Genomic DNA, 15,939 nt, shown 5'->3' on the forward strand with positions numbered 1-15,939 from the left:
TCAGTGTGCAGAACAAAAAACAGACATTGGTAATGTAAAACCCACTCTCTTGGTGACTTTTTTAATTATATTTTTCTACCGAAATGATTCATGGTAGTGATATGCAAATGTTTTTGTCACGTAGCCTCAATCTGAACCAATCATTAACTTTTTTGTCTGTCAGGAAATGAAAATCTATTTAGAAAAAAGCGCGAATATTCTTTCTTTCTTTCCAGCAATCAATTTAGCAAGAAAATAAATTCTATGGCAGATAAAAAGACAAGATCTACTGAAATTGCATTCGCAGGTAAGGGGGAGCAACACACTTGCAAAAGTTTAGGTATCATTTTAGATCCAAATAGTCTTAGGGTTTGTGGCAAATTACCATTAGAAACATTAACAAATGGGATCATGATCGGGATTATTACGCAGTCACAAATTAGCATTTAACATGCCTGTGCACCTTGTAACGTTTAATATAGTTAAAAATAACTTTAAACTCCACGAATGTGACTTTGATGATAACATATGGAAGAAAATACATACTTTTGTGAGTAAGCTGATAAAACGATTTAATAATTTAGTCAGAGTTAGTGAAGACTCATGTCTAGGTGAGGTGTTTGAGCTACCGCCTCCATATGGGCGTGAAGTTGTAGAAACTCCAAGCCTGCGCGTCTCATGATGCCTGTGAGACAAATCAAAATGACATTTTTCGAATGATTGGTTTACATTACAAGTTAGCATAGTTAACAACACTAAAATAGAGTACCCAAAAGTAGAAGTAGTATATATATAAGAAGTATATAGATAAATTAACTAAGGAACGTTAAGATATGGGGCTTAAAATATACCAGGCTGAGAAATAAATAAAATGGTTTAGAGCTAAATTAATCAAATCTACGGAAAGACAAAGTCTGGTCAACGTACGTAACATGAATAGAAAATTACGAAGAAAGACGTTCAAATAGATCACCTTAAAGCTCAATGTAAAGGGAAGTTGCAAGTAGCACATGAGTTTGAGCAGGTAAATGCAGAGCTCAAAACAGAGAGAGAAAATAGAGAAGAACATTAACAACTTGCAATTACAAATGCAAGGTCTTAGGGTAAAAGATTGAAGCAAAAACCTCAAGAGGAAAGATGTAGCTTTACCAGACAAAATGACCAATTTAAATGACCAAATACTGCACTAGCAGGATCGAAGTGTTAAAGCTGAAGATCAGACCAGAAGCGCGTTAGTCTCAACGTTAGATGGTCATGTATTTAATGATAAAACTAGGCAGACCGTAATGGAGCTGACTTCGGTATTAGGGGTAAGTATGAAGAAAGCAACAGAAGTCATAGATTGCGTTTAAAAAAATATGTCAGGATTAGAAACAGAGCGTTTACCTAGCGTGTCAACGTATAAAAATGTAACACTCAAGGTGAGACATATCCTTGCAGCAGATTAAAAGTAGGTTGATAGAGGAAGACAACCTCACTCTTACAACAAGTAAGAGTTTTTCTGATGGGACTAGGCTACATATAGGTCTTAGAGAGCAAGCTCTTGGGCTCTGCCCAATGCACTTTCGACACAATTGTTGAAATGGTGCATGATGTAGTCAACACGGTGCACGTAGAGGACAATAGGGGTGGGCTCTCAGACAGGATCTTTTAAAAAATTACTCATTTGGTAGGCGATAGAGCAAGTACTGAGAAGAAATTTAATGAAATACTCTCTCAGTACCATATGCAAATATTGCCTGAAATAGTCGATGGTTATACTCAGTTACCTGACTCAGAAAAGTCTAAACTTGCTGTAGTCAATGAATTGTTTTGTGGGATGCATGTAATTGATGAACTGGCACATCAAACAGGTGTTACTTTAGATATGTGGGAGACACTAGTTTTTAAGGGAGATAAGGTAGGTTGCGTAAAGTTAGATTCAACCCTTAAATCAGGGGGGGAGAGTGGTACCGTGAGGCTCATCCATTCTGTTTGTAAGACTGTGAGAAGAGTGGCAAACCTGTCCAGTTCAGAACCTTCTTGTTTAATATGCACGGTTCTGATCATGTTCCATTGGTTCCAATTAAAGGTAGCTGTATTAAAGTAATGTTCCATAATGCAGCAGGAGTTTACTTTCTTTACCCTGACTTGTTGGAATTTACACATATTTTGGGATATTTGATTAGATCAAAGTTCAGGGTTAGATCCAGATAGAAGAGCTGAAGTTCTCGCCTCAGCTTGGACATCTGTAAAAGGGCAGAGGGCACTGTTCTGTGAAAGAATGCATAGAATTAGAGAAGATAGATTGCATGTGCTTAGAAACCAACAAGATAGGCAGGTAGAGAGGGTCAAGAAGTGCGCAGGAAACAACAGCTCACTCTTGAACTTGGTAAGTATGGTGGACTATGGACAAGCGAGTTAGAGGTTAATGAACAGGTTAGTAATTTAGGGAGAGATTTAATACTAGCAGTAGTTGCTCAGTTAAAGTTCCGTCGTTTTGTGTTGGCGCAGAAAAATGATAGTGGGATTTTAAATATATCAAAATATGGCAAGAGGCTCCTAGTACATCAGCTCATCAGTAATCTAAAGAGTGTTGTAGTTAATGCCATCGAGCCTGTAGACACTAGTTTAGATGAAGGGAGTGGAGCTGCACCGGCCGATCTTGTTGCTGATAGGAAGGTAGAGTTTTTGAGGGATGCTGCTAAACAGCACCTTAAGGCACAAGATCTGGGGTCTCATTTATAAAGCTTGCGTACGCACAAAACAGGGCTGAAAATGTGCGTACGCCACTTTCCACGCAAAGGTTGTGATTTATAAAAAACAAACTTGACGGGAGAATGTGCGGTCCTCCACGCAAACTCTGACCCTCCCGTAGGCCTACGCACATTTTGAAAACAGTTGGAATTGGCGACGCAGATGACCGTACTGTAGTCAGACTGCAGAAATTGAATGTGGGAAGAACATTACTCGTAATATTTATATATTTTGTTTTCCTCACACACGTTTTTTTCATTCAATTTCATGATTATCATGAAGATTACATCCAGCAGTGTTATTTGCGCTTGTACTGAGTGATTCTTGTTCCATAAACACCTTGTACAATCCAAATCAAATTTTAAATAAAAATTCAGCGCTTCCTCACCATCAGATTGTCCACTACGGGAGTTCAGGAGGGGGAGATTCCCTGACTGCATGGAATACAGGATACATCCCATATCCTACCTTTAGATAACTGCAGAACACAGTGTATGACTAAATATATTTATTTAGCTCGGTCAGCAGGTAGCTGAAAAAGAGAGGCTACTGACGTCACTCTGCTGCGCCGCTCAGAATGCATTTTCGTTTTCGAATTATGGCCAGTTCTTTGCGGGCAGGACACGAAAACGAAAATGCATTTCTGGAAATGCATTTCAATTTGAATTGTGGTCACGATTTTGCAGCCATGTTCTTGAAAATGAAAAAGCATTTCTGGAAATGCATTTGAATTTGAATTGTGGTCACGATTTTGCAGCCACGTTCTTAAAATGAAAACGCATTTCTGGAAATGCGTTTTCATTTTCGAATTTTACATTTCAAATCGAATTTTGGTATATATTTGCTGGGGCATATTTTGAAAATTAAATTTCAAATGTCTTTTTCGTTTTCATTTTAATTAAGTGAAAGAATGAGCAGTCTTAAAGAAGAAAATTAAAATGCAAATAGAATGATTGATTACTCATTTTATTTATGAGTCAAATAATTCAGCCACATTTTTAAAATGAAAAAGCATTTCTGGAAATGCATTTTCATTTGAATTTTGGTCACGATTTGCTTCCATATACACAGAGCAGCGCGCAGCTAAACTAGTATCGGAGATAGACGCTACCTCGGGCTGGTCTGGATGTAAATTCTGGGGCGTGACAAAGATACAGACCAGAGCCAATAAGAGGGCGATCACCGGTCCTACGTAGGTAGCTTTGTTGAAAAGCTAGCGTTTTACAGCCAAATTTTTTCTTTTTGAGATTTGAATAGGAAAGAGGTGTCAATGGACTTTGATATTCACGGTATGTTCAGTTTACCCACCGAACTGTCGTTATTCAACTATGACAAGGTAAAATCGGTTTTGCAGTCAATTGCCCCTTTAATAGATAATGAAGAGGAGGAAGATGACAGAGTAGCCAGCTCAGTGGTAGAATACCCATTACTCACAGATTATTACGAGAATGAGGTTAGGATTTATAAATAGGTTTGTAGTCTTGCGATGGGTATGTCATATTCAGGCTGTATTGGGTAAGTAGTCATCAGTTTGGCATTGGGTTGTCTGATCAAGTGGGCCTGTGCTGCACTGACAGACTTAGCTTTGCAGTGAGTCATTTAGCTATCGGTATGTAATATTCAGGCTTTGTGGTAGCTTGAGGATATTCATGATGGACACATCTACTTTCGAAATTCTCTAACGAAATTTACCCACCTCTCCATTGAAGTTAGTGAGAGAATTTGAAAGGCTGCTCTCGCTTCAAGGCTCAAAGCTGAAAATCTGTAAATGTGGGCTCTTTAGTAGTTACATTGGCTGGAAGAGGACACGTTTTCCTACATTTTAAGGTATAACTTGTTTCTGTAAGTTAAACTATATGAACTTCAGAGGAATTTGTTTGACAATTTAGTTGAATACCTGAAAAAGAGCAGCCAGCAGAGTGTGCCACTCTGCTGGCTGCTCAATCATAAAAATCAAGAAGGAGCTACATTTTTAATTTGCACAAATACCTTAATTCTTTAAAAAGTATAAAAGTGAGAAATAGCCATCATCTCCTGAAGGAGCTGAACGTTTTGATGTATGAATAACCTGTATGAATAGGCTATATTTGGGTGTTTATAAAAACTTTCCCCGAATGGGATTCTTCAGGGCTTTTTTTTCTTATCCTGGACATATTGAGAATACACAATCAGTTGTGTTTTCTTCTGTTGCAATTTGTCCCAGGTTGACCCCAATTTTGGCTTAAAATGATTGGACTATAACTTGATATGGCTACCCTGCCCTTGTAGCTGACCACACTTCCAACTAAACATGTTCACCTCATTGGCGGAGCAGGACTTCTCTCTCTGGCCTTGTATTTTTGTCTTCCTAAACATTTGAGGTCCAAGCCTTCAAGTCAGTTTTAGCTTTTATATGAAAAATCAGCTCCTACAATTTGAGCCCCTATGCGCATGCCTTTCTGGAGATAGTGTCAAAGCTAGCAATCCATCTGCTCCCATTGAACTACATAATGCAGTAATAATGCAAAACAGGGCTCTAGAGTGCGACCAATTTGGTCCCACGGGCTGTCACAATCCGGCCCGCGTGAGGTAAATCAAAAACATTTAAATAAATAAATGTGTTGAGCGGTAGTAAATATGTAGTCCTGAAAGACTACAATGATCAGGCGATTTACATATGTGCGCTTGCACAACCTTACCAACAGAAGAGTTAGCTGTTGGTTCGCCCTTGAAAATGAAAAACAAATGGTTTACAGAATGTAGAGTTTTTAACAAGACATGGATTCTAAGTATATGTTTACTGAGGTCAAAGTCAAAGCTGCGTTCTTAGTTTGTGGAGAACAGGTCGCTGTGTTGAAGGATTATTATTTGAATCGGCACTAAGGGACTAAAGAAAATAACGAACGCGGACATAATAGGAACTTGACTGATTCAGTGGGCGCGGGCCGCTGATGGTTTGCTAGTTAAACTGCAGACCTTGATCATCACCTGTCTGCTGTCCTTCGCATATCCACCTCAGACACTCAGCCAGATTTTGATGCACTTGTTCAAGCCCACTGGATTTCTCTCACAGAACAAATCTTTAACATACAGTAAAACAACTTTTCAGTATTTGTGAAGATTAACTAGTTACAAATAAAATGAAACACTGATGTAATGATTGTTTGTTTTTGTTTTTACTGTTACTTCTATAGTCTTTTCCTATGACCTACACCAAAATATATATATTTTTATATAAAATATTTACAGAATATCCTTATTCTCCTGATAACCAGTAGCAGCTAATCAAAATATATACTATACAGCTTTTTTCAATGCGAGAAAATGAATAGTGAGCAGAATTAAGTTCAAGTTATCATTGATGCGGCCCTCCAACACAATACAGGTTTCTTATGTGGCCCCTTGTAAAAATGTATTGCCCACCCCTGAGTTACGGAGCTGGGCCATGGAGCTAACCCATGTAGCTGGGATTTTGATGCTAGGGAGAGTGTGGCAAGCTGGTTTAGCCAAGGCCAAAGGGCAAAAAGGCCAAATTACAGGTGTTGGCCATCTGACGGGCATGCGACAGCAAGAGGAGACCCGCTATAAGACTTTGAGCCATGAAATGTTAGGTCTCCACAGTAGCACTTTCTATTTTGAAAAGTTTTATTTTGCTTTAAATGTTTTAGTTTCGCAGCTCAGTGAAGCACTTAAAATATAAATATTTTTTTATATACAGTATAATTGTGCTTCAAATAAAACAAATATTAATCTACACCTTATTCTTGTTTACGATCATTTACATAATATATATAAATGTATAATGCAGCGTGATAAAAAAGTGACCTTAAAATTGTGGCGATGCAAGGAATAATTTGGGTGCACCTAAATTTTGTGCTGGTGCACCTAAATAAAAAAGTTTGGCGCACCAGTGCAACCAAAGTTAAAAGTGAGTCTGGAGCCCTGTAAAAGCAAATGTATAGTGAGTTAAACACAGCTGGTAAGTTGCTTCTTGATGCTGAAAAGTACAGGGATGACAATCTTGAACTGCATATTCGTGGCAGGGATCTGTTTGCTTCAGAGGCAAGTTATGTTCTATAGTAATATCTCTCAATAAAAACAACAATGTACAGAAAACCTTTTTGAAGCGGGATACCAACATGTCCAATGTTTTCTATAAAACAAAGATCACAGATTACTGAGGAACATGGAAATATTAAGGCTGTCCAATAATGTTGTTGTTTTAGAAAGTTGTCAAAGATACGGTTGGAGTTACCATCTCTTCTTACAAATCATTTTGTCAGTCTAATTTAACTCAGCAGACTTTACTCCCATTCTTTTAACAGGGATACCTCGGAGGACCGAGCACACCTCATCAGCACCCACCTCCGGGGACTCCATACAGAGGTGGAATCGTGCCAGGCGGTCCCTCCACCCCCCATGGAGGGGTTCCCTATGAAGGATCTGCCCCCCCAGGGCAGTATGGGGACTCTGCCCCTTCAGGGTATTCTCCTTATGGGGGTGCATCTGCTCCTCCTGGCGTTCAGTATGCTGGAGGGGCCTTGCCAGGGGGGCCCAATGGGGTGTACGGAACCTCAAATCAGGGGCGACCACGGGGGCCATATGGACCAGGCCCTGGAGGTGCCCTCGGGGGCCCGTACGGAAGGGGGCAGGCACCGGAAGGGGCCTATGGGGGCTATGGAGGTCAGCTGCATGGAAGGCCACATGGACAGCAGGCTCCTGCAAGTAAGTGATTTATTTGGGACTATGATTAAGTGTTTTGTTGCTGCATCCTAACTTGACAACAAACCATCAGACTGGTGTGGTTGGGAGATAGGATTTCCTGATCAATCTTTCTCCATCTCACCTGTCTACACTCCACCTGGCTCTGTCTCTCTGAGTCTATCTGCCCTCCCCCGTCTCTCTTTCTATGGGTAGGGAGGAGGTTGGCGTGTATTTGTGTGTATGTGATATTAAGTTTCCTGAGGGAGCTGTCCCCGACTGATAGTTAAAGGGAATCATTATCCCAATCCTCACAATCTCAAACCACCCCTCTCTCTGTTTCTCTGTCTCACTGTTTATTTACTATGTTGTCCTGTCATACTATGTGTCACCAACCAGGAGAAGTGCAATTGAATTTCATTGTTATGTGCAATGAAAATAAAGGCATTCATTCATTTTATTTTCCCTCTTCCTCATTTTATATTTCTCACATGTTCTGTTTATTATCCTCTAATAGTTAATTTATTTATTTTTTGCTCACCACCTTTTCCCTCAAGGTAACATCCCCCCAGGTGTGAACCCAGAGGCCTACCAGTGGTTCCAGACAGTCGACACGGACAACAGTGGCTCCATCAACCTGAAGGAACTGAAGCAGGCCCTGGTCAACTCAAACTGGTCAACCTTCAATGACGAGACCTGTCTCATGATGATCAGTAAGGAGGGAGGGAGGGGCAAAGTGAAAGATGGAAAGAAAAAGACAAGGAAGGAGGGAGCAAGAAGGGGGGGGGGGGGGAATGGACAGGTGCAGTGAAAGCAAGATTTTAAGAGACAAAGGGGGAGGGTTGATGGGAGGAGATGACCTGAGTGGATAGTTTTTTACATTTAATTTAAGAACACAGAACAATGAACCTGGCTATGACAAACCTGTTTAGACGGTTTGTGTAGCCAACAGTAGTTCCTTCTTAGGGTCTTTCTGCATTTCTCCACGCATTTGCCAATTGCAGTGTTTCCCACACATAGAAAAATTTGTGGCGGTGCGCCACAGAATCAACACTGGCCGCTGCATATTGCTCTCTAATCTGTGGGAAACACTGAATTGCATTTGCTAGGAAGTGAGCAGGCTTTTCATTAATGCTATCCAGTGTGATTTTGAATGTGAATCTTTTCGCAATCTTTCAACATCAGAAGAGGACTGTAGGTGAGCTCCATTGTGCCTTCATTGTGATGAGAGATTTGCATTGCATTACATTTTATTTAAACAAAAAGACCATCCTGTCATACAGTGTTGAAGAAACCACTCAATATAATAAACATGTTTAGGATCACTAAATACTCATAATTTCTTCTTGTTTACCTGAGCTTCCAGTTGAGATGTAGGCGTGTCATGCGTGATGTTATTTGATTTGCATCACGGTGCAGCCGGTTTCTCCATAGTGTTACGGTCGTTGTTGTCTAGGGGGGATATTGGCAGACTGTCACCGATGCTATGGCTAATGGCAGGCCACGACAGGTGAAAACTGAAAGGAGAAGCAGGAAAACACCCCCAACCAGGTAGACTCCAACCCCGGTCTCCGGGACAGCTCAAGCCGCCGTTCAGTTTGGCGAAGAGCTTGTTCGCGGTTGGTAGATTCGATCAGTATATAGAGGTGTACATTAAGCACGGTGTTACACAAGGACAGGTGGACAGTAGCAGTGAGAAACAACACAGGAGAAACAGAAACCCAGGAGTCAATCGGTCGGCATTTATGGTTACATCCACCCACAACAAACTGTAAATATGGACTTTGACAGGTCTACAAACGCCTTTGTAAGCAGAGATTTGTTAAAACGTTTGCGTTTGCAGACCTGTCCAAAGTCCATATTTGGTTTCTTAGTTCCCATGTAGTATATATGTGCATCAGAGGCTCAATTTTTTTACACATCACACAACATGGTCAAGTAACATATCAAACAGCTTGGTGGAGTTTCAATAACACAAGTAAATAATTTATTTTGTGAACAGAACAGCTCTCTGTCTGAGACATCACTGAAATGGCCGGGAAACAGTTTGTTTACTTCTGGTAAAAATTTAAGGTGATTTTTGAACTGTTGGTGAAGTTGATTGGTGGCATGAACGGTTGTGGATACTTCACATTCTGCAAGTTTTTGACATTTTGAATGGCATTCTGCACATTCTGCACAGCCATCTGGGTTGGACACTGATCAGATCTTCATCGTAGATGACTTCCATCTTAAGCAAATCCACATTGCTTAGGCTTGGCTGTTGCAGTGTTTTCAGCTCCTGTGCAGCTAAAATGACACGCAATGATTGATCGTGAACGATAGGCAACGTAGGTCGAGGACCTTTTTAGACATTTACTTTGTTGATTAAAAAACAAACACCCTCTAAACTAATCTAAATTTGCTTTTTTGATATTGTTTTAAATAAATAGCCGACTATTAATCAATACATCATCCAGTAGCCTAACCTTTTAACACGGTTTTTGTGTCGGGGAATGGAGGGCGGATTTAGGTTTGTTTTGAAATTGTAGGCTACTGTTAACAATTATATTGGTATGATAATTATACTCTGATAATTTAGATTGAGATAGGCCTATGCCTGATGCCTAAACATTTGAAATCACAAACTAACATCCATACATTTAAGGGCTATGGTGCGCAGCCTATTAAGCATTGTTCATCATTGTTTAATGCATTAGGCTATATGTTGTAGCCTATGTAGGCTATTTAAGTTGATTTTCTATCAATGTTAAGCATATTGAACTGACGATAATAAGAACATGAGAATATACGTGGTAAATAATCGGCCTGTTCCATAAAGCGAGTTTACCGAATAAGCCCAACTTATGTCAGTTAGTCGGACTCATTTCTAGTTCATTCGGTTCCATAAAGCTAGCTCAACGTAGTTCGAACTCGGTTACTATGGCAACTAGGCTGTGAAACTAGTCTGGTCTGGGGCAGGCTAACTGCCAAAATTCAAACGTAAATTTTTTTATTAAATAATTGTATTTAATAAACTTGTATTTGTATTTTTACTGATTATTCTTGTGATTTATACATGCAATATGTGTGTTATTCCAATTGTTTAGACGTTACGATGACAAATGTAGCAGTTACGCATAATCAAATACAACTAAATTGTATAATAAGCAGTGCTTTTACTGTCCATTCATTGCGGACGACAACGAAAAACTTGTGTTGCGCATGCTCACTTTGATCCTGTATTCTTTAACATGTACATTGAAAAGCACAACTCTGCTGTGCCTTTGCACGTAAATATGTTATGCCAGTAATCATCTACGTTACGTATCAAACATGGACCAATTAAAATTGAGATATTACTGGACATTTGCGCAGCTGACGTCATTACACCAGCTAAGCGTAATCCCCACGAAATTCAAAGTGAAAATGACGGCAGCAGTATCTCCCCATATCGTAGAACTAAGACATTTTTCAAAGCTCGATTTTAATGGCAAAAATGAGTTGCTAGCAAGAGGGAGGCCTATGCCAACCTTGCCTTAACTACACCAGCAAAAGGGACCAGAAATTGTCCCCTTGTTTCAAAGGGACTGGTATGACAAAAAAGATAGCCACATGTGGCTATGTGGCTGTGCTAGTAGTCAGCGGCTGTACTGCCATCGGCGGATGGATTTTATCTACAAATAATATACCGATTGGTGAGTTAGAAACTATTTTGGGTTTAATTTTGAATTGGTTGAATTAATGCCGACTGCAAGCCATTTGCCTTCATATTCAATTGAGCAGTGTGTTCTCATTGTTGCTGACTGACAAACATAATTGGCCGCTGTGCAATAATTAAAGGGGCAATTGACTGCAAAACCGATTTTACCTCATAGTGGAATAACGACAGTTCGGTGGGTAAAACGAACATACCGTGAATATCAAAGTCCATTGACACCTCTTTCCTATTCAAATCTCAAAAAGAAAAAATTGGGCTGTAAAACGCTAGCTTTTCAACAAAGCTACCGGTCCTACGTAGGACTGGTGATCGCCCTCTTATTGGCTCTGGTCTGTATCTTTGTCACGCCCCAGAATTTACATCCAGACCAGCCCGAGGTAGCGTCTATCTCCGATAATAGTTTAGCTGCGCGCTGCTCTGTGTAAGCTACTTATAAGGAATTACAAAGAAGAACGTTTTGAATTATAACAAGGATATTGAAAATGGACCACGGTCATAAATGCTGTGTTCCAGGCTGTAGCCTACAGGGAAGGCTAACACTCACAATCTTCCCAAGGAGCCAAACATTCAACAGGCATGGCTACTGTTGTCTATGATAAGATCCCGGCGAAGTTTGACACTCAATCATTCATTTGCTCTGAACATTTCACCCAAGACAGTTTTGACAACCTTGGACAATTGCAAGCAGGATTTGCTAGGAAGCTGAACCTGGAAAGAGGTGCTGTTCCGACCGTATGCTCATTGCAACCGCCTATAAGAACAGTATGATGTTGTGCTAACAGTTATTAGTAATGCTAACATTTCCTGTATATAGCATACCAGGTAGAATGCTAAATAAGTTTCTACACACATCAAATGACTCTAGCTAGACTAGCTGTAGTCGGCATTAGAAGGGAAGCTTCCGAAAAATAGCCAGAAAACGAACAGCAGTCTGGCTTATTGCTAACGCCTGTCTAGATAATCTATTTGAAAGAACTGGAGAAAGGCAGGTGCTTGATACAGGATACGGTAGCATTGCTAGTAACTGTTAGTAGTAACACCTAGACTGTAGGCATGTAAACAAGTTTAGCTTGCTAACGCAAGAGCATAGGTAGAATGTGTGATAATTAGCCTAGTTTATTGGTAATGGGGCTAACGTTGATTCATGTTCCTGACTGTGTTTCATTCAAATAAATAACCTGTGTAATGTAAATCTACAATTCAAGATGCATGTTTGTCCAGATCTTGGTAATGTTATTTAGAGCTAGCTAGCTAACTGAAGGCGAGTAGAATCAGGATATGGTTTGGTTGCTAAGCTGTAGCCTAACGTTCTACCCACCCAAGTCAATCCAGTTTGCTTCAACATCAGAAGTGGAAACAAGTAATGTTATCATTTCAAATGATGTATAGTAAATCTGTTGAAAACAGTGTTGTGTAGACACAATAGATTTATTTGCACGTTTTTATTTCAAGTCTCCAACTTCGGTGTTTCAGCGAGTGCTGCTGTTGGCCGTGTTGCGTTTTTGCTCCCCAGCTTCACTCGTTGAAAACCAACCAATCAGCGTGCAGCTCATCTAAATATTAATGAGCATACCATAAAAGGAGAAAAGCTACTGTTTTTTCCCGGGAACATTTCAGAGGATTTGTCAGTGGGCATAGAACAGCACCCGGGCCATTTTCAACCCAACCAATGTTACATACCCTATTTGGAGACCTTAAGGAACAGTGTGAAATACCCCCAAAAAACAGTAAATTGCCCCTTTAAGGATAAAGATGGTTGCATTCTGATGCTGGACATTGGTGTGTGTGCGTGCGTGTGTGAGAGAGACTACGATATGTCATGTCATGAGAGTAAGATATGTCATCCTGATTGGACATTTCTTGATATCAACCCTGCATGTGTGCCGCGCTTGTGCGTACTGTTTTGACGTAGCCTATTAGCCTAAACAATAAATTAGGTAATCTGTCTTTCATAACTCAGTGCCTACCCTCTTACTGACATCACCGCACGTCACTGGTGACTTGGTGCTTAACCAGACCATCCTGTAACACTAACCCAACGGGAAAACGATGATTTACCACAGATATTCTCATTTTCATGTTCAACATTGATAGAAAGTCAACTTAAATAGCCTACATAGGCTACAACATTTAGCCAAATGCATTCAACAATGATGAACAATGATTTGATTGCCTACACGCCACGTTACGTAGCCTAGTTTCAAACGTTTAGGAATCAGGCATAGGCCTATCTCAATCTAAATTATCAGAGTATAATTATCATAGCTATATAGTTGATAACAGTAGTCTACAATTGCAAAACAATCCTCCATGTTCCAGACACAACCATGTTAAAAAGTTAGACTACTGTGTTTACATTTAGATTTATTCATTTAGCAAACGCTTTATCCAAAGCGTTATATATTGGTTAATAGTAGGCTATTTATTTAAAACAATGTCAAAAAAGTTAATTTATATCTGTTTAGATGGTGTCTGTTTTTTAATCAATGAAGTAACTAAAGGTCTAAAAAAGGACCTTGACTTAACCTATCGTTCACTTCAATCATGGCGTGTTGTTTCATTTTGATGAAGCGGTTGATGAGGGAGCTGTCATAGTACAAGGCTTAAAGGGAACGTTCTTTCTGGAAGAAGTCACATGGCCGTGTGCATTGCTTTTGTCGTGGTGGATTGTATGATCCATGTTTTACCTCTCGGGCTGCTTAAGAATAGGGAATAGTCAAGCTAATTGCGTTAGCAATTAAATCTGACTTGAATTAGTAGGACTGTGTGAGCTGAAATTGGCCTTTATGGAACCGCTTTAGCCCCGCTTGACATGTTAAGCTAACTCAAGTCTGGTTTGGGACTTTAAGTCCAACTTATTTGAGCGGCCTTTATGGAACAGGCCCCAGAGCTCAGACTTACTTCCAGCTCTGTCAAACAAACCCCCCTCTTCTTAGTCCTCAGCCCCAAGATAAGGGTATTGTATGTTTACCCCGAGTTCAGATTTGTGGGTAGGCCTCTCTTTGCACACAAGGAATGCTGAACACTAAATCATTCTTATACAGGATAACAGTTACTTATTTACTTTTTTAACAACTCTTTTCTGTCTCGGTGTCAAAATGTGCATCTTGTTTCCAAAAGCTTTGCTTTTATCAGCTGAAATCAGATAAAGTTTAAAAGTTTTTGTGGTGAAAAGTGCAGCTAACGGTATCTAACCAGGGGGGTGTTCCATCAACGTCGATTATGGGAAAGCAAGACTTATTTCGCCAATCTCACTTACTTTAACGAGAGTTCCGTTCAATTAATGTGGATTATTCTAGTTCAAGCTAAGTAATCAAGGTTCGGAACTATCCTGATCCATGTCAGGCTAAAAGTCTAGCTAAACTAAAATGTGTTGCAAATAATTTCAAACAAACGGAAACAGAATCTTAAGACAGTTCCGTTGAGTAAATTCCTGCGCGCAAAGCACTTTAGTCTGTGTTCGGAAACATAAATTCAGACTTTTTGAAGTGCAGACCTGAATGATTCACTTGTTTAAGCCTACTTCATCTCCCAAAAATATATTAGTTTAAATTAACAAGTTAAGAAATAACGTCACTAAAAGTTGACGTTTACGTAAGTGAGACTTATTCGTGTTAGCGCGACTTGCGTTAGCGACATTGATGGAACACCCCCCGGCTAGCTACAGTCAGAAATGTCACAACGTCACATGACATGTGCGTTCATAATGGAAATTGGAAGAGGACCCTGTTTTATTCTACACATCACTCATAGTACTTTGAACTGTAAATGAGCAGAAACAACACCATACAACGTGTATGGTGTAATGCTTTTTTATATTTTATTTAAAATATACAGAAATCAGGTGTAAAATATAAGTAGACCAATGGAAATTCTACAAATGTTTGGATGTTTGACATTAGTTTAAACCAGAGGTCTTCAACCCTGGTCCTCAGGGACCCCTTGTCCTGCACGTTTTAGATGTTTCCGTGTTCCAACACACCTGATTCAAATGAATGGGTCGTTATCTATGGAGGACCAAACCTGCCATATTAAAAAATGAATGAATGAATAAATAAATAAATGTCCACATCCATGCATTTAGACATAAATAAATGAATACATGTACTAATTCATGCACAATTGTCAATCAATATTACCTTATAATTTACATGTATTTATTTGTGTATTCATTTATCTATTCATTTATTTATTCATTCATGTATTCATTTATTAATTCATGTGTTCATGTGTCAAGTCAATATGTTAATGAGATGTGTCAATCAAAATAGGTAGGCGGTATTTGACACACCATTGGCTAATCGTTTTCCACGCTTTGTATTCGATTATGTAGCCTTACATCCATCCTTGCTGTCATGGACAACATAGCCTACATGGACAGGCTGGCCGACCTTGTTGAAAACAAAGATTTAATTCACCATATATGATATTTGGATAAACAAACATGTTATAAAGATTTTAATACGTTAGTTGTGGGCTATCACTTAACACCCAACTTCACTACGCTGACCGGCCAACCATGTGTTTACCCCGATAAAAACGTAAACATTTTAAAATAAAAAATCATGATTGTTGGTTGTCAAACCAACATATTTGTCCTGTGTGTAAGAGCAAGATAGACAATCTGGCATATAGCCCCCAATCAAGCAGAAGAGAAATTTGTGAAGATTGACGACACAAAGTTAATCATCGAAGATGAAAAGTAGCTTAGTCCTAAATGGAGTTGTATGCCCCATAGCACATATTTTACAAAGACTACGGCAACAAAAGCCAAACGTTGCCACGTTATATTGGGAATGGGATGCCGTTGCGACGGTTATTGTTGGAGCAACAAGTTGCCTAAA

The 15,939-nt window shown here is 39.6% G+C and overlaps 1 protein-coding gene across 17 annotated transcripts in view; it reads left to right on the plus strand.

Moving 5' to 3' along the window:
* pef1 (penta-EF-hand domain containing 1) overlaps positions 1-15,939 on the plus strand; it is a 103,177-nt gene that overhangs the window by 22,783 nt on the left and 64,455 nt on the right. For all 17 annotated transcript variants that reach the window (XR_014753240.1, XR_014753238.1, XR_014753243.1 and 14 more), the window contains exons 2-3: positions 7,020-7,419; positions 7,953-8,108. Coding sequence is in view for 10 of the 17 variants with exons in the window: in XM_084695548.1 (XP_084551674.1) it covers positions 7,020-7,419; positions 7,953-8,108 (556 nt within the window). In the remaining 7 variants the exon portion in view is untranslated. The remainder of the gene's footprint in view (positions 1-7,019; positions 7,420-7,952; positions 8,109-15,939) is intronic.

Source organism: Hypomesus nipponensis, chromosome 4 (genome assembly GCF_054491055.1).
Source record: "Hypomesus nipponensis isolate SF chromosome 4, ASM5449105v1, whole genome shotgun sequence".
Lineage (NCBI taxonomy): Eukaryota > Metazoa > Chordata > Actinopteri > Osmeriformes > Osmeridae > Hypomesus > Hypomesus nipponensis.